This window comes from Trachurus japonicus, chromosome 7 (genome assembly GCF_045865225.1).
Source record: "Trachurus japonicus isolate A0001 chromosome 7, Traja_1.0".
Lineage (NCBI taxonomy): Eukaryota > Metazoa > Chordata > Actinopteri > Carangiformes > Carangidae > Trachurus > Trachurus japonicus.
The window spans coordinates 3,760,225-3,785,426 of NC_140913.1; the positions used below are offsets into that span (position 1 = coordinate 3,760,225).

The 25,202-nt window shown below is 42.2% G+C and overlaps 1 protein-coding gene across 7 annotated transcripts; it reads left to right on the forward strand.

Annotated features, from left to right (window-relative positions):
* Positions 1-4,748: 4,748 nt before the first annotated feature.
* On the forward strand, positions 4,749-24,273 carry LOC146984023 (PHD finger protein 20-like). 7 transcript variants are annotated; one of them, XM_085780828.1, is made up of 18 exons: positions 4,750-4,812; positions 6,894-6,973; positions 7,157-7,328; positions 7,448-7,532; positions 8,461-8,534; positions 8,644-8,869; positions 11,856-11,939; positions 12,091-12,150; positions 12,467-12,653; positions 12,734-12,864; positions 14,119-14,241; positions 14,371-14,457; positions 14,582-14,724; positions 14,854-14,953; positions 17,459-17,654; positions 17,782-17,998; positions 20,383-20,659; positions 21,887-24,273. In XM_085780828.1, exons 2-18 carry the CDS (start codon positions 6,894-6,896, stop codon positions 22,021-22,023), a joined length of 2,379 nt encoding a protein of 792 aa, XP_085636954.1. In that variant the 5' UTR covers positions 4,750-4,812; the 3' UTR covers positions 22,024-24,273. The 7 variants fall into 7 exon arrangements, with proteins under 7 accessions (XP_085636958.1, XP_085636954.1, XP_085636956.1 ...); XM_085780830.1 differs by having other exon boundaries at positions 12,734-12,852; XM_085780831.1 differs by having other exon boundaries at positions 12,467-12,631; positions 12,724-12,852.
* Positions 24,274-25,202: the final 929 nt, after the last annotated feature.

Sequence of the window (25,202 nt, forward strand, 5' to 3'; positions counted from 1 at the left end):
CAGAGAGGATATTTGTATTAATTTCAATGTGTAATACATCACATGTTCCTAATATATAGTGTAGCCAGCCTTTAAGAGACTGAATGCAGGCTAATTAGGTATAGGAATACCAGGGTATTTCAGTGTATACGTTAGTAATAGTTCTTTAAATTTGGAATAAAATTGATGGAAATGAATTGACTGTTTTATTGTCATTGTACACAACAAAATTAAAAGTGCTACAACTGAAAAAAAGTGCAAATACACAGGAGACAAAACAACACTCACAGACAACAATTACATATCCAAAATCAATGCCATTTCCAATAAAATAAAGATGATGATGATGACTAATAAATATTAAAAGTTACGACTAAGGTTGAGGTAGTGTGTACTTGAGGTGGGGAAAAGAGTCTGCCAGTAAACTCCAAACTCTGTTAGCGCTTTTAGCACTCTGGTCCAACAGGCGAGAGTGCTGGCAGGCTGCCTGTTCAGGGTGATGACGTTTAATGTCCCTGACTTGTTAGCTACCGCCATTTTTTGACACGTAAAAGCTTCAAAATTCACAAGTAGGTTATTTACTGATGTGTTTTATGTCATAGAACAAACCCTGAAACTCACCACAAACTTAATTTGGGGTATTTACCAAAATCCCATTAAAAAAATGTATTGACTTTTAGATGAGAGAACCAGAAGTGCTAAAAGTGCTAACAGAGTTACAGGTTTACTGGCAGACTCTGGGTCTGTCCCAATATGCAAACTCGATTACACTCACACGCTTGGCCACTTGGCGTGCGTGTTCATGTGCTTAGTGTAAGTGCGCAAGTGTGTCCCATTTCTCAAATGACCAAAAGTGCAGCGCGCTTGATTTGCACTTTATCCACATTTACGTTAAGACCACATCTGAGCGGTAGGCTATTTGCCAAGTATAAATCCCACAATGCACCAGCTGGTGAAGTCTGCCGTCACCGGGAGCCACAAGCCACACTTGGGAAATGCCACTGAATAAATTTCAATAAAATGAATTTGACTTTCTTTTGATAATCTTTTATCTCATATTTTCCAAATTCAGTTTTGTTGTCTTTAGGCTACGTTTACTTGTACATCTGATCATTCCTGACCTGTTATGACATAATTATGAATTAACTCTATTGATAATAACTTATGTGAATTTCATCACACTTTGTTTAAAGCAGAAGTAAGCGATCCGGTGGTTTTGGCTAACTTCCTGTCAGCCGATGGAGTTAGCAGTCCCCGCCCTCGTCTCTACGTCACCACATATTAACACAAACATTCCGCTTACTGCTTTAAGGTTATGTGATTTTCTTTCTTTTTTTTTACTTAGAATTTCAATCTTGCGCATAGAGAAACTTTTGGAGTAGATGAGACTGTGATCCAGTAGCACTGTTTAATAAAACTGTTGCTGTGCTACAGTATGTGTGTCGGACTTGTAGTGTGCACAATGGCACTCAGATGACAGGCTGCACTTGTCAAGTATGTCCCAGTTGCTATCCCCGCGCACTTGAACACTTAATACGGGTCCATGCCTATGTTCCCACAGCCTTATGTTCCCACAGCCCTATGTTCCCACAGCCCTATGTCCCCACAGTTCTAAGATTTTTCTCAAAATTAGGCCCTATGTTCCCTCTGGACTCTCTCTACCTATCTGGACTCTCTCTATCTGGCCTGTCTAGCCTCTACCGGGTCTTTTTACTAAACTTAACCAACTCCTTTCTTCATTGCCTAAACCCAACCAATGGTGGGACCAAAGGGCTGTGGGAACATAGGGCCTCATTTTCAGTGACAACAAAAGTTAGAAATGTGGGAACATAAGGCTGTGGGAACATAGGGCTGTGGGAACATAGGAATGACCCCCTTATTATGTGCTTGCACACTATATGCAAATGTACGTTCCACCAGCAAAACATCACCAAAGCGTGTGCGTAACCAAGCACACTCAGCCAAGTGTGGAGAAATGGGACAGGGGCTATAGGTGACAGTTCTGATGACCCAGGGGAAGAAAGTGTTTTTGAGTCTGTTTGTTCTGCTCCTCCAGTTCCTGTAGCGCCCACCAGAGGCCAGGAGGGTGAACAGTTCACATCCAGGGTGTGTGTTGTCCTTTGTTATGTTTCTAGCTCTGTTTAGACATCTGGAGTTGGAGATGTCCTCCAAAGAAAGCAGAGGACAGCCTATGATTTCCTCTGCTGTCTTTATGATTCTCTGGAGGGCCTTCAGGTCTGCAGCTGAGCAGCCACTAGCCAGCGTACCAAACTGTGATACAGTACGCCAGCACAGCCTCGATGGCGGAGCAGTAGAACGCCACCAGCAGGTTATCCTTTACTTCGTTTTTCTGGAGAATAAAAATAATAATATCATAAAGAATAATCAATTAGGTGTCAGTGTTTGGAGCGTGGGTTAATCCATGATGTTTTATATTTAGTCTTTTAGTTGGTTATCAAATCAATCAAATAAACTTTATTTGTCCCAGGAGGGAAATTCATCTTGGGCATAATCCAGCTGCTTTGTACTTGTGAAACATACATACACAATCCATACATTACAGTAGCAACACTGGCACACATATCCAAGAGAGAAAAAGACAGAAAAAAAGAGAAAGTGTGGAGAGTGCAATAAATAGTTTAAAATACTCATAAAACAAGTTCAAATAATAAACATACTAAAAAACTAAAAGAGAACCAGGGATGTTAATTAAAGCCAGCAGGTGAACAGGCAAACCGGATGTAATAGATATGATTGACTGATTGATTGATTAATGAGTTGATGGGTTGATGGGCAGGGGATCCACAGCCACGGCCTCCCCCCTGCCCACATAGGGGAAGGGTTACCAGAATAGTGCCAGGAACCATCCCCTCCACCTGACCGAGGTCAGATGGTGGGGTGGGAGGGGGCTAGGGTAGTGGATCCGCAGCAGTAGGCCTCCCCACTACCCTAGTGGGGGAAGGGAGGGGCCTCTACCACGAGAGGTGTTAGTTTGTTTGTTTAATAATGAGATGGAGGTGGGAATGAAGGAGTGTTTAAAACGGTTGGTCCTACACCTGCTGGCTCTATAGCGCCTCCCTGATGGCAGCAGCTGGTACTCTTGAAAGAGGACGTGTGAAGGGTTGCTCAGGATCCTATTTGCTCCCTTTACAACTGTTCCCTCGTATTTGCCTGGAGGGACTGGAAGTGGTCGTAGTCCTGTTTCCCCACTATCCTCAATGCTGTAGTCACCATTCTTTGGAGTCTGGCCTTACAGTGGACTGTGAGGGAGCCGAACCATGCTGCCATACCGTATCTTATGATACTATTATGTCTGGTTGTGCTCAGAGCAGCAACAACAGCTGTCATTCACAGGTATATTACTTACAGAGAAAAAAGTAAAAAGGATTATTTCCATAAACACTTTGCATGTATCAAATGAAGGAGCAGAGGGAGATTACTTATTTGCATCTAGTGACAATCCGTCAGAGCCTCAGAGAAATTTGGATCATAACTGTATCAGATAGGCTAAGTAGGCTATTTCTTATATTATTTAGTAATTGATTACCCTGCTTTAATATGATTTGGTGGAAAATATACAACATTGTAACAACTTTCTTTAGTCAACATGAAATCTAGCAATATATGAAATAATTGTATTAGTAAGTTATTTACAGTTGGAATAGCTTTTACTACTATTTTGTCTATGAGCAAAAGAACATGGCAGACTTACTGCAGAGAGAAATACACTGATACTAACTGTTAATGGACCCACAAAGCAGACCTCAGGCAAGAAAAGGTTCAATGGTTATAAACAGGTTGGTACACAAATAATCAGTCCACCAGGCAAAGGTATGGGCAATAGAGCAAGTAATAGTAATAATAAAATGATTGAACCAGATATTCTTAAAACTCTTTTTTTGATACAATTTTGAAAATTAGAAGTAGTCTTAAAATGTCATATACTGTCATCTTTGAAGCCAATGACAAGATGTTGTTTCCAGAGAACCTGGGTTGGCCTGTATGATGATGACGTGAACAGCTGGAGGTGGTCGCTGTCAGACAGATGTTTCTACAAACCAGGGCAGGAGGTTGAGTTCAGAAACTGGAGTCCTAACCAACCAAACAATAAGAATGGTGAAGAGGCCTGTGTAGAGATAATGAATAGGGGAAAGTGGAATGATAACAGATGTGACAAACACTTTATTGCAGTCTGCATTGATGTCAGAGGTAAGGACTGCAACTGGATTTTGGCTGATTGGCTGTTTAATATGTATATTATTTTGGGTATACCCAAAATAGTGGGCCAATATGAAGCCATAAAACTTCAGCTACCCTTTGGCCTCTGACCACCACCCTCAGGACAAACTGTTTTTAGAAGTCCTTTCAATTTGAGTGAGTGCAGTGTAATAGACATTGCTGCCTCTAGGTGTCATCAGTGGGACATGTAGTGTCTTCAGTCTTCTGACGTTTGGAACATGACTTCTTGATAGACTCATTAGGTCAAGAGAATAAACAAACAGTTAGTCAACAGATGGAAGTTACAACATTTATTAATGCATTGGTAATATTCATGACAGCGGTATTTCCAAATAATGAGAACCTGTGCCAGTGGGGTTTTTCCACATTGGTCTTTTATTCATTCATAGTTAATCTATATAAAAACATCTGCTAACTATTTATAAAATAAGTACGTACAAATGATTAAATCTTTATAAACCCACTATCATCTGCTAAGATGAGTCAGAACATATCCTAGAGATAAACACCAACCAGCTGAACGTCTTCATTCGCGCATGCGCGCTGCGGTCATCACAGTATGATGAAGAGTGCAGTGTACGAGTAGCGCCAGAGGTAAACAAGCTTTCATGTTACTCGTTTGCGCATTTAACGCTCGTTGTCACGTTTGAATAGCGGAGACGGCTTTGTAAAGGTTTCCACTTCCATGACAGCTCAGTGGCCAACACGAAACCGTAATCCGCTTGCAGCTGTCACTGTGACTTTCCAGACTGAGCACAGGCTAACATTTAGCTGTCTTAGCTTATCTATTCACAGTGAGAAGAGAGAAGACAACTCAATTTAACTGGAAAGGCTTAATGTACAACTTCAAAACTTTGTTTGTCTCTTTTCCTGTGCAACTATAGCGTAGAGGCGCGTTATTTTGAAGCATATTCTTGTTTAGTCTTCATGCCATTGCTTGCTACTCTTTGAAGCTAACACAGTTAGCATTAGCATATTAGCTACTGTCAAATATCTGAGCAGCTCCGGAGTAGGCGGGACTTATTTCCGACTGACAGTCGAAACCTCCAGTGACAAGACTGGACAGGCGCCGTCGGCTGCCTGCTCCCAATCAGCTTCTTTCTCAGAGGACGCTGACAGACCACATACAAAAAATGTCAGAAATGTCTTTGAGGAGTTAATTAATTCGCTCGCCATCTGCCTCGGTTTTTATGTTTTAAGTCGGGTATGAAAGCTCTTGAGATTCAGGCAGAGCTACGCGGATACTCATGGATAAACTAAACTAAAAAGTTAGTCTGTCTGCAGCCGTTATCTCTCAGAGACGTCCAGTACGTGGTGTCATCACGTTACGTGCGTTCGACGCAACCTGACACAAGGCAGTTTGTCATTATGGACCTTTCTTTCTTTCTTTCTTTCTTTCTTTCTTTCTTTCTTTCTTTCTTTCTTTCTTTCAAGAGCACTTATTTTGAAACAACAGTCCGTCATATCTTTGTAGTTTGCTCCCTAGTTTGAAAGTTTGTGGACTCTACAAAAAAATATTGAAGCCATACAAAGAGTACAGAGAAATACGAGTGTATTCGCAATGAAGTGCCATACTGATAACTGATAATAGCAGACTGATCACATCCTGGACCAGGCTACACACGAGGAGAATGGTGTATTTCTATCTGGATCACATTTGTGATCAGTTAAATCAATGTGACAGTCTAAAAACAGACACTGTTGAAGATAGAGCTGCAGCAATTGGTTGATTAAATTAGTTAACTAGTCACTCCAGCAAATTAGATATTTTTCAAGTAAAACTGGAGAACCCACAACAGTCCCAGGCTCTTAATGCCTGTGCTCTTGGGTTTGAGCACATTTATTATGTGTTTCGATCAGGGTTTGGCTGTATGTCATTGTCATCTGTGTAGGTTTCTGACAGCTAGTTGGAGCAAACTGATTCTGAATGAGAAAACGATGCATTGCGCTTTATTTTGCTGAGAAAACCACAAGAATGAACAGATTTTGGAGTCAAAGGCAACACTAAAATACACTTAATAACAACAAAAGACAAGAAATATGAATTGTTATTAACTACTTACCAGGCCTGCACGATATGAGCAAAATGTGCAACAACACTTTTCAACATTGCAATGACGATTTGACTTGCGATAAATAAGAACATTTGTAAGTGTGTATATTAACCATGCAGTTCCTTAGTCTTTTTTAAAACTCTTTATTTGTAGATAATTTTCATCTTTTAATACAAAAGGTAAAACAAAAAGACAAAAACACTGAAAGGTCCAGGTGGTCTATATCCAAAAGGCAGAATATCAACAACAGTCTCACTCATTGGCCAAATAAGCATGCCATTTCTGCCAACGTTTTTCAGCCAGATCTTTCTGGAACCGGATTGAGTAAGTCATTTGCTCTAGGTCTAGGACATGCAGTTGCTTTACAAAAATATCTGTGGTAGGGGCATTTTTTCTGGAGCCAGCATTTTGTGATGGCCTTTTTACTTGCAGCCATCAAGACCCTAAGAAGATAAATTACTCAGTCAGTGAATTTAACCCTCTCCTGCCTCCTCTCCTTACTTATCACATTCTAGATAACCCTTTGCAATGTGTTTATAGAGCATGTTCATATGGTGATAACGATGAAAATACACTTAATTGATCAGCCCTATTGCTTACCATCTTACTCTCTCTCTGCAGATGAAGACTCCTCCTGAAAGGCCAGGAATCACTTTCAAGGTCGGAGCACAGCTGGAAGCCAGAGATCGACACAAGAATTGGTCTGGACTTTACACTAACACGCCCGTGTAGTACCAAACAAACCCCAGTAACTGATTCATTCTGACATTTAAAACTGTAGCTTTTTCTGAACAAACTGAACCTTGAAATTCAAAATTTTTGTGTTGAGTTGACCTTTAATATTTGATGATATCTCATTGTGGGGTACATTTCTGTCCTGTCAGGTACACAGCCACGATTGAAAAGATCGACTACAAAAAAGAGAGGGTCCTTATCCATTACCGTCAATGGAGCCGTAGACACGATGAATGGTTTCAGTGGAGCTCGCCGTACCTTCGACCAATGGAGCGAGTCAGTCTGAGGAGGCAGGGCCTGAATCCCCCTCGCTCACAACCGGTATGATCCACTGACCGTGTGTGTTGTTTCAGATGTTCTTTATCCTGATCCTGGTTTCCAGGTCTGTGCTCCTCTTCTCTGGTCTCTCTGCTGGACTTGATTTTTCTTCTCTCTCTCAGATGTTTGTTTCAGGCACAAAGGTTCTGGCCTGTTGGACAGACTGTCGTTTCTACCCGGCCAAAATCCTCAGGGTTAACAAGGATGGTGAGTTTCAGTGTGGAGTTACTGTATGTCACTGTACATTAGTGCTTAAACAGTTGTTTGACAGAAAATCTGTTTTGATAATTGTTTTATTTTTTTAAAGCAGCAAAATGCGGTTTTGTCCTCTGATTTCTTTCATTGTAAATTGAATATTTTTGTGGTTTAGACTCAAGTGTTTGTACTGGTGATTAAATGGCTTGAACTGAGCTGGAGATTTAAATCTTGTCTTAGAATCAGATCATATGTTTAAAGGGATAGTTCAACATTTTGGCAAATTGGCCCATTGCCATAATCCCTATAGTCTTGGGAGTAAGTTTGTTACCTTTAATTGTCGGTGCATTTTTAGAACGGCAAAGCCAAGCCGTGAGCTGCTCAGAGCTACGCTACAGAGGCTCATGGAATTTCTTGGTTTCCCTCATCAAACTCAATCCAACAATTCCAAAACAAGTCCACAAGTCCACTTGGTGGACAAGTTGTGAGCTGCACTTTCACCACGCTATGAGATAATAACGGAACGTTACGATACAGAGTTGATTACGAGGGAAATACAGAGACTGCTTGCTGAAAAACTGTCCCTGAAGGCAACGTGCATCAGCGGTTTTGCATGAATTTACCTCTAAAACAACTCTGTCTGGTAACGTTGTGTTATTATCTCATAGCGTGGTGAATGTGCAGCTCACAACTTGTCCACCAGAGCGTTGTGGAGTTGTTGGATTGTGTATTTGATGAGTTTGATGAGGGAAACCAAGAAATCCCATGAGCCTCCGTAGCTCTGAGCAGCTCGCGGCTCTGCTCCGCCGTTCTAAAAATAGCTTGCACCGACAATTAAAGGTAACGAACCTACTGCTATGACTATAGGGATTATGGCAATGGGCCAATTTACCAAAATGTCGAACTATCCCTTTAAGAAAACTTTGTGTGTGTGTGTCAGAATCCTACACAGTGCGTTTCTATGACGGCGTGGTTCGGACTGTGAAGCCCACCAAGGTCAAACCTTTCCAGGAAGTAAGAAATACCCACTTCTCATTGGTCCTCACCAGTTTGGCTTCACCAGTCACTGATCGTTTGATTCTCAGAGTGTTTTCTTCTTCTTCGTGTGTGTGTGTGTAAAAAGAAGTCCAGATCTGAGAAAAGCGCGGTCGGAAGTGAGGGATGGGAGGAAGGGGAGAGCGAGGAGGAGGATGGTGGAGAAAGAGAGGAAGAGGATAAGAAGGAAGAAGAGGCGGAGGAGAAGGTCACATCAGAGGAGAATGAAGGAGCTGATGAGGAGGACGGGGAGAGGAAGAGAAAGGCAGAGGCCTCATCCTCCCATCTACCAGCAAAGAAGAAAACAGATGACAGTAAGGCAGACAACTCTCATTTTACTGAACTTTTGTTTAAAAATGAAAACTTCTGACACATTAATTGATGCTTCATAAGTATTAATGAAATGCATCATAGGTGCCCTTGAAGAAGAATTCCCATCATTTTCTAAATAACGCTCTACAGCTCTAAGTCCCGAATGCTACCATATAGTAGTAATAGTAGTAAAAATAATAGGGAAAGACCCGAGAAAAATAACTGCAATGTTGCGCAGCTAGCAGGAGGAGAGCTAGGTCTGGGCTGCACATATTTTTCTCGGGTCTTTTCCTATGGTAGCACCTGGAGCTGTAGAGCATTACTTAGAAAATGACCGGAATTCTCCTTTAAGGGGCCATGTCCACCAAACGTGTTTTTAGCGCTGACAGCGCTCTCAGCGCTGCTTTCCCAGCGCTTAGCACTCCCTCGACTCCAAAACGAGTCCTCTGACACGTCCGTGTCCCTGCCTTGTTTAATGTAAACACTACAACGAGTGTCAGAAATACACAACAGCATTAGCAGCAGCTTTTGACATGGACTCTGAGGTCGGCCTACCTTCAATACAAGAGTGGGTCATGATATAAACCGAGCCACGTCTCCGGTTGTGTTGCTGTCGGTAACGTATGATTCTGATTGGTCAGTGTGGGGAAAAGTGACATTGACGAGCGCAGCGCTGTTCTAAAAGTTAAACAGATTTCAACCCGAAGCGCTCTGGGCGCCCGTTTCAATACTTCATTAAAAGCTGAAAGGACGCAGTAAACGCACTATCCATGCATCCCAGGGACACACATACCTGTGTAAAATGATACATTGTGATGAAGTGTTAAAATCATTATCAGGCCAAGAAACCAGGAATCAGCAGAAAAAACGAAGATTGAAGTTGTTTTTTAAAAAAAAAAAGCAAAATCATTACCTGCATTTCAGCCATGAATAGGCAGCTTAACACAATCAAATACTATAAACTTTAACAATACTCTGAATTTAAATTGGCAAAAAAAGTAATGAAAGCAGAGTGCACCGTGTCATTTCAGCACCATGGACAGCATACAGGAGAGGACAAACAGACGTAGATTCGTCCTATATCCACTAGTCCTATATCCACTAGTTGAAGGAAAACATCTCTCTTAAATAATTCTTCAGGTGTCATTGTCTGTTGGTGGAGACGTTAGCTTTCTACTGTAGTTGTGCGGCGTTGCCTCGGTGATGAATTATTAGTGTGACTGCTGAAGCAGTCACACTATTGTTCTTCTGTTTGGCCATTTTCTTCCGCCTTTTTACGGTCTTCTTCTAGTCCTTCATACTTTGTGCTATTTCAACAATTCATATATCAAAACGTGCAGCTTTTTTTGAACTTTATCGGCATTACTTTTCTCTTTTTAACTATTTATACTTTTTAAAATATTTAACTTTTTCACAAAAAATCTCACATTCATCAAAGTCTCAACCTCTCTTCTTCACAACTCCACTGTAGTGTAGGGGTTAGGGTGGATGTTTGCCAACCCTAAGGTCACTGGTACGAATCCAAGGGAAGAACTCTTGTTATGTTATGTTGAATTCTGCTCTCCTCCCCCGCCTTCAATTGGTTACAGGTGTTTGTTATCTCCTTGATTACTCGTACCAGTTTGCAGCACATCATCACATTACAATGAATGACAACAGGTTTGAAAGCAGTGTGCTCTCTGTAGCCGAGTGGCAGAGTAAAGGTTTAGTGATCATATGGTCATGGGTTCGATTCCTGCCTCAGTCTTTTCACTTCATTGCTTGACTTTTGATTCCAATTATTCAGCTGTCATTGGACAGTCTTTGATTCCTCATAGTATAAAGCTCATTGTAACTCAGGTTCTCTGTGGCCATATGGTTAGTGCTCAGCCTGAAATTCACAGACATTTTCATTCTAAGTCATTCAAGCTTGACTCTCAAGCTTTCTTGATGTTGACAGTGTGCAGATCATTAACAGACAACAGTCTCTGCAACTGTGTGTGCACTGTGGCCTAGAGGCAGAGTGGAAGTCTAATAACCATGAGGATGTGGGTTCGATTCTGACCTTGGTCAAACATTTGTATGGTGATCACAGCTTGCACTATTTGCTAATTCTGCAACAGCGTTCAGTTGCTGTCAGCAGTCACACCATTTCCATTCTTGGAAATGCTTTTTCTAGTTGTTTATACTTTCTTTTACACTTGGCGGGCAGTTGGGGGCCCCCTGGCGGCTTCAATTGAAAGGGTTGAAACGTAGGTAAGGTCGCCTATGGTGACGTTGTATGCTTTGTCAGCCTACTCCAGACAGACACCTGGACCATGTTCATTGTCTACTGTCATGTTGATGATATTAATTAAAGGGATATTTCAACATTTTGGCAAATTCGCCTATTGCCACAATCCCTATAGTCTTAGCAGTAGGTTCATTACCTTTAATTGTCGGTGCAAGGCAAGCTATTTTTAGATCGGCGGAGCAGAGCCGTGAGCTGCTCAGCTAACACAATGGAGGCTCATGGTGTTTCTACGTTTCCCATATCAAACTAAATACACAATCCAGCAACTCCAAAACACTTTTGTCACAAGTTGTGACCTGCACATTCACCACGCTATGAAATAATAACGTAGAATTATGTAACATTACAACACATGAAGCAAATACTCAGAAGTACTTGCTTTTGAAATCACTCCGCCCAGCAGCCGTGTCTGGAATGTAGTTCCGGTTACACATTTGCCTCGAAAACGACTCCGTCTCGTAACGTTCCAACGTTGGTGAATGTGCAGGTCACAACTTGTCCACCAGAGCGTTTTGGAGTTGTTGGGTTGTGTATTTGATGAGTTTGATGAGAGAAACATGGAAATACTGTGCACCTCATGTCTATTCCCCGCCGATCTAAAAACACCTTGCACCGACAATTAAAGGTAATGAACATACTGCTAAAACTATAGGGATTATAGCAATAGGCTAATTTGCCAAAATGTTGAAATATCCCTTTAACTGCTCTTCCCCCAGGTAGAAGCAGTGGGGCTGAGAGTCAGCCAATCGCAGCTGACTCCACACAACCAGCTGTTCCTAACCCCACCCACATTGACAGAGGTAAACGGAGCATTTCAGATACTGCCAGTGTAGTTTCTCAAAATAAAAACATTAAACAACCAAACAAAAATAGTCTTTGGTTAAAAAAACGACTCTAACCGATGTGTGATAGTGTTCCTGTAACAACTTCAGTTTTTGTCTTGGCTCTCAGAACTCCTGTTGGAGCGTCAAGCCCACCTGCCCACCACACACAAGTTCAGCAGAGAACCACGTAAGTGAAATCACATACACCACACAAACTGCACACAATACAAAACATCATGCTTCACATTCACCTCACATGCACACTACACAATCTATAGGAGTTTATTGTTGTAGAGAAATGTATCTAATAATATTATAGTGCCAAGATTTAAAATGCACTCACATCCACAACATCAACTAAGCCCCTGCAGCTGTGTGTGTTGGTTTGATAATGTGACATAGAGTATCAAATGGAAAGTGATGCTTTGAATCAGGAAGAACGGCGGCCTAGAGGGCTCAACACACTGCGCCCTAAGAAAACACATGCTCTGTCCCTGTCTCAGTGTACAGAGTGATAAAGAACCAGCCTCCCCCCATCCTGTCCATCGAGTTGGACCACAACCCCTTCAAGTGTCCCACAGCAGGCTGCTCCAAGTCGTTCAGGAAGGCCAGTCTGCTCCACTACCACATCAAGTACTACCACTCGGACCAGGAGCTTGGCGAGCAGGGTGGCGAGCAGGAGTCGCCGAGGTAGGTCGATGGTTCCCAATCCCAGAGTATAGAAACTGTGTAGAAAGCTGAGCTCAACACTGACACTGAGGTTGTTGCAGGAGGAAGCGGTCATCTTCAGAGGGAGCTGACTTTGCGTCAGACAGGAAGAATGAGAACCAAAATACAAGCTGTCACCGTGACGACCAGGAGCACAGCACTATGAGAACAGAAAGGACAGGTACACATGGAGGTATAAAAACTGAAACAACCAGAACACACAGACACACAGACACACACACACACACAGTATTTTAATAAATACAATAACTGGGTTTCCATCCAAATGTATCGAATTAAGAGCGGATTTTGTGAAAATGCGCAAAAAGCTAATGCAAAATTATGCCCGTTTCCATTCGTTATTGTTTTGCGATTATTGGGAGAGGAGGAGTGCGCCGTGAGATTACGTCATAAGAGAGCGTGAATGTATCCATGACAACAGTTGACACTCAGCTGACACTCAACATCATGGACAATTTACTTACTTTCCAGACTAGACACACCTGTATATAATCCGCACCAGCTAAATTTTAAAAGAAAATACATATAGCCTATAGGCTGCACTTGAATATAAGCTGCAGGTTTTCATGTTGTAACATGAGATATTTACACAGACAGACAGTAGGAAACTGTGACAGTCTGCTCGCTTTTCTGCTGTTTTGGTTATGCTCCTCTCGCCCATGTACATCTGTTTACATATGAAGCTGGTGAAAAATCAATAAATGGAGCGGTGGATAACGTTACATAACATATGATGTTACGTGTGTGTTTGTGTAGTCTTAACCGTCATGAACAAAAGATTACGGTTACGGAGCGCGTTTGTGTTGCGGTGCAGAGAGGAGAGCTGGGAGACCGGGGCGTCGTTCTCCATTTGTTTGAACGTCAGCGGGTGAAGGACTTTGTCCTCCAGCAGCACTTCACCCACAAACTCTGACTCAATTCTCATAACCTTTCCATAACAAAAAGTTGCATTTTCCTTTTATCGATACGCTGACAAATCCACCCCCCCCCCTCCAAAGCGTAAAAACTTTTATGCGCATTTACTGCCTTTTTTCGAATTTACGGCGTTTCCATCCAAGTATTTATTCGCAATTTTTGAAAATGCGAATAAAAAAAGGTGGATGGAAACGCAACTAATGATATCTGACACAACTTTGATATTTCAAGACACAAACATCTTTGTCCAAACACAGGTCCTTGATTCAGGCTTAAATGTGGTTAATATTGAGGTTAAAGGGATATTTCAACATTTTGGTAAATTCGCCCATTGCCATAATTCCTATAGTTTTAGGAGTAGGCTCGACAATTAAAGGTAACAAACCTACTCCTAAGACTGTAGGTATTATGGCAATTTTGGAATTTGGAATTTGCAAAAATGTTGAAATATTCCTTCAAGCAATCGTTCAGCTTTACTCTATCTGACCCGTCTGACCTGCTGTCTGAACAGAGGTGATGGTGGATGGTGGGAGGGAGAAAACTGGAGGACAGAGCAGAAAGGACAGGAAGAACTTCCTGAGGGTCAAACTAAAGAAGAAGAAAAAGAAGAAGAAGAAGAAGAAAAATCAGTCGGGTGAGAAACTCAAAGAAACTACAGTTGCCGACCTGTTGTTTTTAGATCACCGACGTCCATGTGTCCCTTTCACCTCAAACAGTATCTTTACCTCATGTTCTCACTGTGTCGTATCCATCGACTTCTCAGGACTCTGTGGCAGTGATGATGAGAGCTCAGACAGACCCCCAATAACTCTGAAACTGACCACTGGACAACAGGACTCACAAACACAAGGTGGGAATACACACACACACACACACACACACAAAAGCTGCATAGAACTTCCTCTTCATGTTGGAATGCAGACGTTTGGTTTGTTGACACTGAATATGAAGGTTTGTCGTGACTTTGCTCTCAGTTGACGACGGCAGCGACTGGTCCACATTAACAGCCGAGAGTGGAGAGGACACGCCCTCCTGGCCTGTTGCTATGGAGACAGAGGAGTGCGAAGTGGTGAGGTGTGTGTGTGAGGTGGACGAGGAGAATGACTTCATGATCCAGGTAACCTAAACACACACACTTGCACACACACATGTATAGAGATATTATTATACAAGATATTTTCTGGGCTTTGTCATCATTTCTCCTAATCAGATGTTTGTGTGTGTGTGTGTGTGTGTGTGTGTGTAGTGTGAGTCTTGTCTGTGTTGGCAGCACGGCACCTGTATGGGTTTATATGAAGACAACGTCCCACATAACTACATCTGCTACTACTGCAGACACACTGCAGGTACGACGCACTACTCTGTGTTTGATGTGTTGTTTGTGTGCGGTGTTCATGAATAGGTAAGAATCTGTCGTGAGTTCTACCTCACATTTACCGCTGTGACCCGTTACTCCCTCATCAGATATTTCACCACAAATCAGACATGTTTATAGCTGAATACATTTAAAGGAGCTGCACATTTGCAGACCTCTGGATTGGGTATTGGATAATGGGGCTGACGCCGGGTCCATGACCCCGATCGATTCACTTCAATTCCATGTTTGTGAGGCGTGCTACATCACGTGTCAGCAGCAATGTGCAGCATGCCTGTAGACAACAAACACAGAGCAGCAACGTTTTACAAAGTTAGAAAGTAATGTTAGAGTCCAGCCTTCACTGTCTTCCACATGGCAAGGTGTACAGTTTATTAATTCAACAGTGGGATTGGATCATTATCGGGTATCGGGCGGATACGCTATGCCCAGGTATCGGAATTGGCATTGAGACTAGGGATGTCACAATTACTTGTTTTCACAATTAATCGCGGTATTAAATGCCACAATTAATTGATCGCAAAGATTCCTTATGTCACTTACAGTATGTCACTTTCAAAAAAAAAAGATCATGTATGAACCATGTTGGCAGATGGCAAAGTAAAGGTAAATGCACAGATACTGGTCCATTTACCTAACGTAGCATTGAATTCTACTTAAACATTTGGTATCGATGACACTTCCCCTGGCGGATTAATAATTGGTCATATTTTAATAGATATTTAAAATATTTTATAATTAGTAATGTATATTTTAACTATATTTGATTTTACACATTAATAGTCTAGTGAAATTAATTAATGCATAATAATCGTGATACAGCCAGATCAGTGCATCCCTTAAAGAGGGAGGTCTGGTCGCTTTTCCGCTGTTTTGCTAACCCTCCTCTTATCTCGGCCATGTGCATTTGTTTACAACGAAGCCAGCAAGAAATCAATCAAAATTGCGGTACATAACGATATACGATGTTAAGATGTTTATATTTGTGTAGTTTAATGTGTCATAAACAAAATATTATAAAATGCACGCACATGAAAGAATGAGAGCCTCCATTCTCCCTGGTAACAAGTTAAGCCATCTATTAAACCCTCACAACTACTCTGAAGCTGTTTAATTAAGGTGTAGTATTAAGATGTAGCATAGTTCAGCTACAAATACTGCATACTTCCTCCTTAAAGCTCCAGTTGGTAAGTTGACGAAAGTGAAAGTAAACTCCGCGACTTGGTCGGAAATTTCAAGACAATACTCCGTCAGGTCCCTTTATGAACCTCTGCCAAGCGCCCCACACACACACAGACACACACAAAGTAGCCATGAACGCACCCACAGAAGATGTACCGTATCCATAGCACGACGTGTAGGAGCGGCGATTGGCTGCTCCTCCTGCTCCCTCTACCTGACTGGAGGAGAATCCTCGGTCGCAGTGGATTTTGGCAAATACGATTCCAGGCTGTAGGTGGAGCCAGAGGAGTTGGGTTTTGTCCTAAATTACTCATTTAATGTCTGACCATCAGAATATAGTGACAGTTCCAGCAAATATGACTGAATAATTGTTACCAACTGAAGCTTTAAAGCCTCAGACTGTTCGTCCTGCACCACCATCAACTTCTTTAGTTTCTCACAGAGTATCTGCACAAGGTCAGTCCATTTGTGAGAGTTAGCAATAGCATGCTAAAATGCTAATCTTTAGGTTGTGTGTTTACTCCACCACTCCTACGTGAGGCCCTCTGTGTGTGTGTGTGTGTGTGTGTGTGTGTGTGTGTGTGTTTGTGTGTGTCCATAGTGCGTGTCCTTCACTCTGTAGATGAACCAGCCTATCAGACGTGCTGCCGCTGGCATGAGCAGGACCTGTGCACGGTGTTTGACACAGTTGCAGCTTTATTCACCACTGTCATCAATCATCATCATCATTCTCGTTTATTAAGATCCCTGTTAGCTTCTGTTTAGCATCAGATTACATGGTGGCAAAAAAAGAATACACACTTACACAACACACACAACAATGCATCAATGCATGCATGTTTTAAAGGTAGAATAACTCACAACATAACTGACAAAACAATAACTACAATTGAAATAGAAAAGACAAGACAAGACAGCTCTGGTTGAGTTTCCTACTTGAGTCTATCAAAATAAATATGATTATTTAATGTAGACTGGTCAGATGGTCAGATACTGGAGATATTTTCCGAATCCGGGAATTTTTTGCACACTGCAGATTTTGCTTTTGTTTGCATACTGCATACTACATACTGCATTTTGACCAAATCAGTACGTACTAGCAGTATAGTATGCAGTAAGGCTCTGTCTTTCTTGCGGCCAATCAACACGCGCCTCGTTAGCATTATTACAATGAACATCTGGACCAGTCAAAATCTCACATGTACTCTTGCGAGAGAAAGTATGAAAAAGGGTCAGCATGGCTCTGTGTATCACCAGTGTTCATGTATAGTGTATTTTTATTTATGATGTCCAGGTTGGAGGCAGGCCCAGCGTTTCCTGTCAGAGCCTGACTTCCTGATCTCTGGTCACATGTTTGGCCTGTCATGTGTGAAGGAGAACTACTCTGAGATCAACTCCTCCAAGATCACACACACCAGCTGCCTGCTGTCGCACATACACGGTCTCAGTCAGGTCCTGAGTGGGCTGCAGCTCAAAATCAGCCTCCTACAGTGAGTACAGTTAACCATGGTCTCAGACTCTACGTGTTATAATCCACACAGCCCTGTTCTCAGTCGGTTGTCTGTCTGTCTGTGTGTGTGTGTGTGTGTGTGTGTGTGTGTCTTTTTGTCTGCACAGCTTCCCATCCCACCCGGACCTGCAGCTGTGGAAGTTGCCATGGAGACGGGAAGAGGGGCCAAGACTGACATCGAGCCCGAGAGGAGACCCTGCCGCCTGTTACGTCAGCAGCGAGCACTGCTACCAGAAGCCTGGAGCATCATGGGAAAAAGCAGAGGAGAGAGAGAAGGAAACGCAAACGGTAGCAGTGAAGCAGGAACACGATTGCGAACTGAAGGTAAAAAAAACAGCCTGTTGCCTTTATCTCCCAACTCTGACATGGTTATCTTCAGACTGCATCAACGTTTAGTATCACATCAAACCCAAAATTATAAATCAGAGTCCGCCTCAGCTCAGCACTCAGTCCTCCAGGTGACAGATCACACGCTCTCTGAGCTGATATTCCTTCTATTCGCTTTCCTTATATTATAAGGAAACCAAACAGAAGGAACCTCACAAACAGGACACACAAGAAATAGATCCACCTTGTCGTTCAGTTGCAAAATGTGATTATGAAAGAAAGATGGTACCATTCTGACTGTAAGGGGGAGTTCACTGCTGCTGAACATCTGACTTTACATAGAAGTTCTTTGTGCCAATAACTCATGATATATCGGCTGTTTAATCTGTCAGATGCAACAGATGCAAATGTGATCATGAATCAATGAGGGAAAAAACAACGTGATTCGATGTTTAGTCGAGTAAAGGCAAAATCTGACCAATCGGATTCTGATCTTATAGTGTGTGTGGTGTGCACTACGGAGCACACCACACACACTAACCGATTCTTCAGCGAGTATCAGGTTCTTCACACTCAATATTTCAAATCTCACGTGGTCAAACGTGACTTCAGTGTAAACAAACATGGCGGACAAACAGGAAGACGCAATGGTGGTTGTTTTCGTCCGTTTACTGTCTGAAAAAACAAAACGACTATGGAAAAAGTCATGGAGACGGCGGGAATGTGGGCTGTATGCGTTACAGCGTGAGTTGGAGGCCGTGCGCTCTGGCCCCGATACTGCAAGTCACCATGGCAACAGGTAAATAAAAGGCAGAGCCTCCATTTTAATCCGGTGGACGTAGAGATACACACTGCGTGCTCGACTCCCCTCGGAGCAACCCACACACTACAGGATTTCTAGTCGCAAATATTAAACATGTTCATTATCAGATATTATTTGACATCCCTAAACTTTATAGATGGATTGTAAACATGTAAAGAACATGATCGCAGTGATGGCAGTCTTAAAGGATAATTACCGTTTTTTACCATCTGGACCTTATTTCTAGCATAAAATACGATCATTTACTCACCCAGATAACTTTGGTGTCATTACAAGTCGTTACGACGAAATTAGATCCAGCCGAGAGCCGCGTATATCACTATAATGTGAGAACACGGGGCAGCACGATGTAGCCTCTAAATAACACATTATCTGCCACGAAACTCGTTCATTTCACCAATATTTAGTTCTGATAGGCTAGTGCTGTTCCCCTCTGAGTCCGGGGTTAGCTGTTATCAACATCCAGGGTCTGTAGGTTGACCTACTGACCTCTGACCTGGATGATGTCATCTCCGACCGCTGCCCGGCTCATTCTGATAATAATCATTCCACTTCGGCATTCAGGTCCATTTTTATCTCAACTAGCCGGAGCTTTAGTGAGTCCAGGTTGAGGAGAGGAAGCCTGTGGAAGCTGAACTTCATCCAGCTGCTCATTTTGTTCTGACAAGTTGGAAACACGCAGAAACGAACCGTAGCATTAGTGGTAGCAACAAGCCACGCCACGCGGCGGTCGGAGATGACATCATCCAGGTCAGAGGTCAGTAGGTCAACCTACAGACCCCGGATGTTGATAACATGCCACCACGGGCTCAGAGGGGAATAGCACTAGTGTATCAGAACTAAATATTGGTGAAATGAACGAGTTTCGCGGCAGATAATGTGTTATTTAGAGGCTGCATTGTGCTGCCCCGTGAACTCGCATTATAGTGATATACGTGGCTCTCGGCTGGATCTAATTTCGTCGTAACAACTTGTAATGACACCAAAGTTATCTGGGTGAGTAAATGATCGTATTTTATGCTAGAAATAAGGTCCAGATGGTAATAAACGGTAATTATCCTTTAAATTGGCATGTCAGGCAAGTCGTCAGATATTTTGTCTATTGCTTTAATGGTTTTGTAGTATTATTTTTTTTATAACATTGCTGATAAAAGTGGGCGGACGGCGTCCCCTCACCTCTACACCCGTGGTCTGCCTTAATCAGCTCACTTCCTCTGAATTAAAACTGTGACCATGTGAAGCGCAGATGATGGATGGAGGGATGTGATGTTCAGACCAGCTGAGCTCAGAGAAGCACAGAGACATTTAAGAAATGCGCTTTTTATTCACAGCGTTAAACAGGCGCCTGCTGTTGCTACGAGACCCCTGACAACCAGTTTGAGTCTCGTTGTGGTAAATGTGGGACTATTTTTACCTCCTAGTGCTCTATGAGTGTGAGCACAGAGGGCAGCTTCACAGAGGGAGTCATGTTAACATGAAACCCACACACACACAGGCGCACACACTCGCATTCAATCCTCCTTGTCTTCACTAAAACAGTGAATCTGTGTTTGTGTAGGAAATTAAACCTGAAGCCTTCGACACACCAGTGACCGACACCACCACAGACGATGGCAGGAATGCTGCGATGCACACAGACGCACACGCCGACACCAGCATAAAAACAGAGAAGCACACGCACGTGGACTACGAGGGACACGCGCACGCTCTGACGCACACGCCCGAGCCTCGTCCAGCGTCCGTGGCCGAGTGTCAGCTGAACCTGCTGGAGCACATTGAGTCTCTGCACCACCAGATCAGTGCCAGGATGGACCTGATCGAGCGAGAGCTTGACGGTAACACACACACACACACACACACACACACACATTTCTTTAGTAACACTGAAAAACATGGGAGGAGCCACATTTTTGTCTGTACCATTCTAGCAGGGCGAGTGTTATAGTCACGAGTTGGACTCTCCTGATATCTGTTGATCTTTCAGATTCAGATTTATTTGTCGTTCAGAACAATATCAGAGATGTAAAGCAGAACAACATTACAAGCATTGTTCTCTTAATAACACAAATACAATAAGTTAAAATAAATAAGTATAAAAACCAAATACTTGAAGTGATTTCTGGACATTGCACAGGTGTGAGGAGTGTAAACTTGCAGACAAAGATATCCTCAGTAAATATAAAAATGCAGTTTTTAAATGATGATTTCATTTATTAAGGGAACAAAGCTATCCAAACCTACCTGGCCCTATGTGAAAAAGGTGCAAACGAGATCATGAATCAATGAGGGAAAAAAACAACATGATGCGACAATTAGTCGACTAAAGGCTAAATCTGACCAATCAGATTTGACTATGAAAATTCTCAGTCGGGGACACCCCGTAATTACTTAAAGGGATATTTCAACATTTTAGCTAATTTGCCTATTGCCATAATCCCTATAGTCTTAGGAGTAGGTTCATTACCTTAAATTGTTGGTGCAAGCTGTTTTTAGATCAGTGGAGCAGAGACGTGAGCTCTGCACGGCGCGTGGTATTTCCGCCTTTCCCTCATCAAACTCATCAAATACTCAGTCCAACAATTAATCATTCAGTCGCTCGTTTGCATTGACTTAATATGTAAACTTGTCGCCAGCGACAAAAATAAAAGGTCCGGTGTGAACGCACCTTCAGCAGAGTGACTTCAAAAGCGCAAGTAGTTCTGAGTATTTGCTTCATGTGTCATAATGTTACATAATTATATGTTATTATTTCATAGCCTGCCGATTGTGTAGGTCACAACTTCTCCACGAGAGCGTTTTGGAGTTGTTGGATTGTGTATTTAGTTTGATGAGGGAAACGTGGAAATTCCATGTGCCACTGTAGCGTTAGCTGAGCAGCTCGCGTCTCTGCTCCGCTGATCTAAAAACAGCTTGCACTGACAATTAAAGGTAATGAACCTACTGCTAAGACTATAGATGGATTATGGCAATAGGAGAATTTGCCAAAGTGTTGAAATACCCCTTTAACACAGTCTCAGCTGCTTGGTAATATACAAACTGAATCTCTCTGTCTCTCTCTCCAGTGTTAGAGTCCTGGTTGGACCACTCGGGCGAGCTGGAGCCTCCCGACCCTTTGTCCCGTCTGCCGCAGCTCAAACAGCGAATCAGGCGGCTACTGCGTGACCTCTGCACTGTGAGAAGTCTGTCGGTCTACCGCTGACAGCCCCTCTCTGTCACCTCTGACCCCTGACCTCCTGCAAGTCACAGACAGACAGATTGACTGACCGGCGAGGCCAGCTCAGGGTGGACACTAAAGACGGGTTGAGAGTGAGTCTCTCTCAGTCTTGAAGGACAATTGTGGTTTGTTTCCACACAGTCAGGGGACAGTGCCCGCCAGGTGGACAAAAGGTGCACTGCAACAGTGAGGCCGCTTTTATTACAGAGTGACTGAACAGGCCTCCAACAGGACACCGCTCCGTGTCCAACCACACAGTTTGTGGTGACCCCAGGTTTGATCAGTGATGGTTTCTGTGGATTGTCTTTGGGTCGGCAGCTGTCGTCCATGTCATGAGGAGCACGTGGAACATCAGCAAAAAGTTCCAGCTGAGTTCAGACTGAATCCAGTGTCATACATGACAGATGGTGTATGACACGGTACTGTCATATATCATCTTCAGCAGCTGTAACACCTGACAAACACAAGGAAAGGCTTTGGTCTAAACATTTCTACAGTGGTTTTATTTGTTTGATATTTTGTACGAAAGTTGGTATTCACTGAAAATGTTTTCTCTGTTACTTAAAACATGGTTATTATCCTTCAAAGTAAAATACAGAGTGAACTCTGGTCACAGAACAAATATTATGCTGTTAAGGCACAGTGATGATGGCTGACACTCCAGCTGTGTTAGCACAGTCTGTCGTAACAGCTGTCTGATCATCATCCTGTTTTCTCTAGATCAGTCCTTTATTTTTCATTTCATTCAATTACAAATCAAAGAAAGTGTAGTAAGTAGCTCTACATAGCTTGATAAGCATTTACTAGCACCAACTGTTAGCTTGGTGCTGTAGAAGTAACTGCACAGTGGATGTATTTACACACTTGTAGCACAGATGTTTCTCTGTTACGGAGCAGTTCAGGATCATTAGGAGCTAATTGCAATAGTTTATGGGACTAATTTGTGAGTTCACTATTGTTGAACTCCCACAAGAGAATCCCTTAATTGTGTTGATAACACAGGAGTTAAGGGATTTTGCAGCAAAATGTCAACCTGGTTTGAGTGGGTGAGACAGGAATAAGAATCTTAAAGCTGAAATTCAAAACTTGGCACATCATTGCTCTTTCCAGAGGTCAATCAAATTACGTTCTGAAGACATTTATTTTAAAATAATCCATTATTATTATAAATCTATGTAACTTTGCTATTTCCTCAGTTTCACACTGAGTAGTTCCTCTCTTTGTCCCAAGCTCAGTTCAGTGCAGTTCTCTCACCTTCTTAGTTTTTCAGGTTTAAGCAGATTCATATCGGAGCTTTTGAGTTGTTTTTTTTTTATGTTTCTATGTTTCTCTGACTTTACAAAGACAAATGTCCATGATGACAGGCCATGAAAGTCCCTTGTTGTTTTCCGCGAATATGAACAAAATAATAATAATAAGCTCACCGGTTCACTTAGTGTAGTGATGTTTCAGATCTAACTGGCCTTCTTCAGTTAAGGTCACCGCCTCATAATATGTTGGTGCATATTTTTCAATAAAGTTATCAAAAGCTTCATCCATTGTGACACAAAAACAATTTAAAATGTAAATATGTCAAATTGAATGTTTTATACTTTTATGCAAGATGTCAGCTATTTGAAGCTGCAGTTTTATTTTGATATAGAGAGATTAGTTATGGATCCACAGTGAAGTTTTAGGGGAAACTGGAGATTTCAAGGAAAATCATTTTAGAAAAGAAGTTTAAATTTCTAGGGCAAGAATCTAAATATTACAGGAAAAGTGGTTAACAAGTACTCAATTTCAATTTCTCTCAATATGTTTTTTATGTCTTGATGTTACCACATTTTTTTTCTCTTGATGTGACGACAGATTTATTCTTACAATCTCCAGTGACCACTATACTTTAATACAAGTTCTCCTGATGTGTCTTAGGCTCGTCACAATGTTTGCTGCTGGTGCAGCTGTTTTGTTTTCATGGTTGATCACCAGTCCACTTCACCACAGTTTCAAACATGTCATCATCAACTTGGATGAGTCTAAGTTGCAGCCTATTGGAAACCTACAGCTGCATCTCCCACCTGGTACATCTGAATGCAAACACATGATTGGTCATGTTATCGTTTTTGGGGAGTTAGCGAGGACCAGCAGTTCACACACGGAGCTTCAAAGTTTTCTCATGTATTTTCATACTGTGATTAAAGCATGAAGCAAGAGTTTTCTGAGGAATTCAAACTTTGATTAAAATGCTGAAATTCCGCTCATGTGTGTATGTGTATGTGTCACGTTTTAAAATGTTTTAAATTTGACCCAAACCAGGGTTTTGTCTGGATTAAAATGCGGTTGTGGTGGTACCTGATTGCCACCCCTCTCATCTTAATTTGAGGGGGGGCTGCTGTCTGTTCTGATGATACAAGTCAACAGTGTAAAACTCAAGCATGTGGGAGCCTATCCCCATATTTATTAGAGGGGGGCGGTATCTGACAATAATATTCTCAGCTATCAGGATGTGCCCCCTCCCCCGCTGAACCCGACTTATAAACTTTTATAAAGATTTTGTGCCCCATGAAAAGAAATCTTATTTTGATGCTGTAAAAGTATACAATGATATTTTGCAGTATAATTGGCTTGCTAGGGGAAGCACTGAGCACACTGAATACAATGAAAATCACTACTGGCTGCAACTCTCACCCATTTACACTGGGATTAACATGTGTCTCCGGATAGCATTTACACCTGGCAGTGTCCACATTGAGATCCGATTCACATATTTGCCCGGGTAAATTAAAAAAGAAAGAGAATAAATAGTAAAAGTATTTCCTCCTGCGTAGTTGTATGGAGATACAGGACGCATTACCGTTTACACTTGTGTTCAATGTGGTCACAATGCGTCCTTGACCATGTTTCCAAAAACAAATTAAATTCATGTTACCAGTACAAAATATATGTGTGAGTATAAGTTAATAACTCAGTGTCATATTATTTTATTCAGTATTATCATACTGGGCCCCTGTCAGTCATGGGCCCCTAGAATCCTTCTCCTTCTTTCCCCCTTTTTGGTGCCCCAGGCTGCGAGCATCATTTATCTCACTTGGTAGAGCAAGCACCCAATAAACACAGGCTCTAGTCCTCACTGCAGCGGCCCGGGTTCGATTCCACCCCGTGGCCCTTTGCTGTGTGCCATTCTC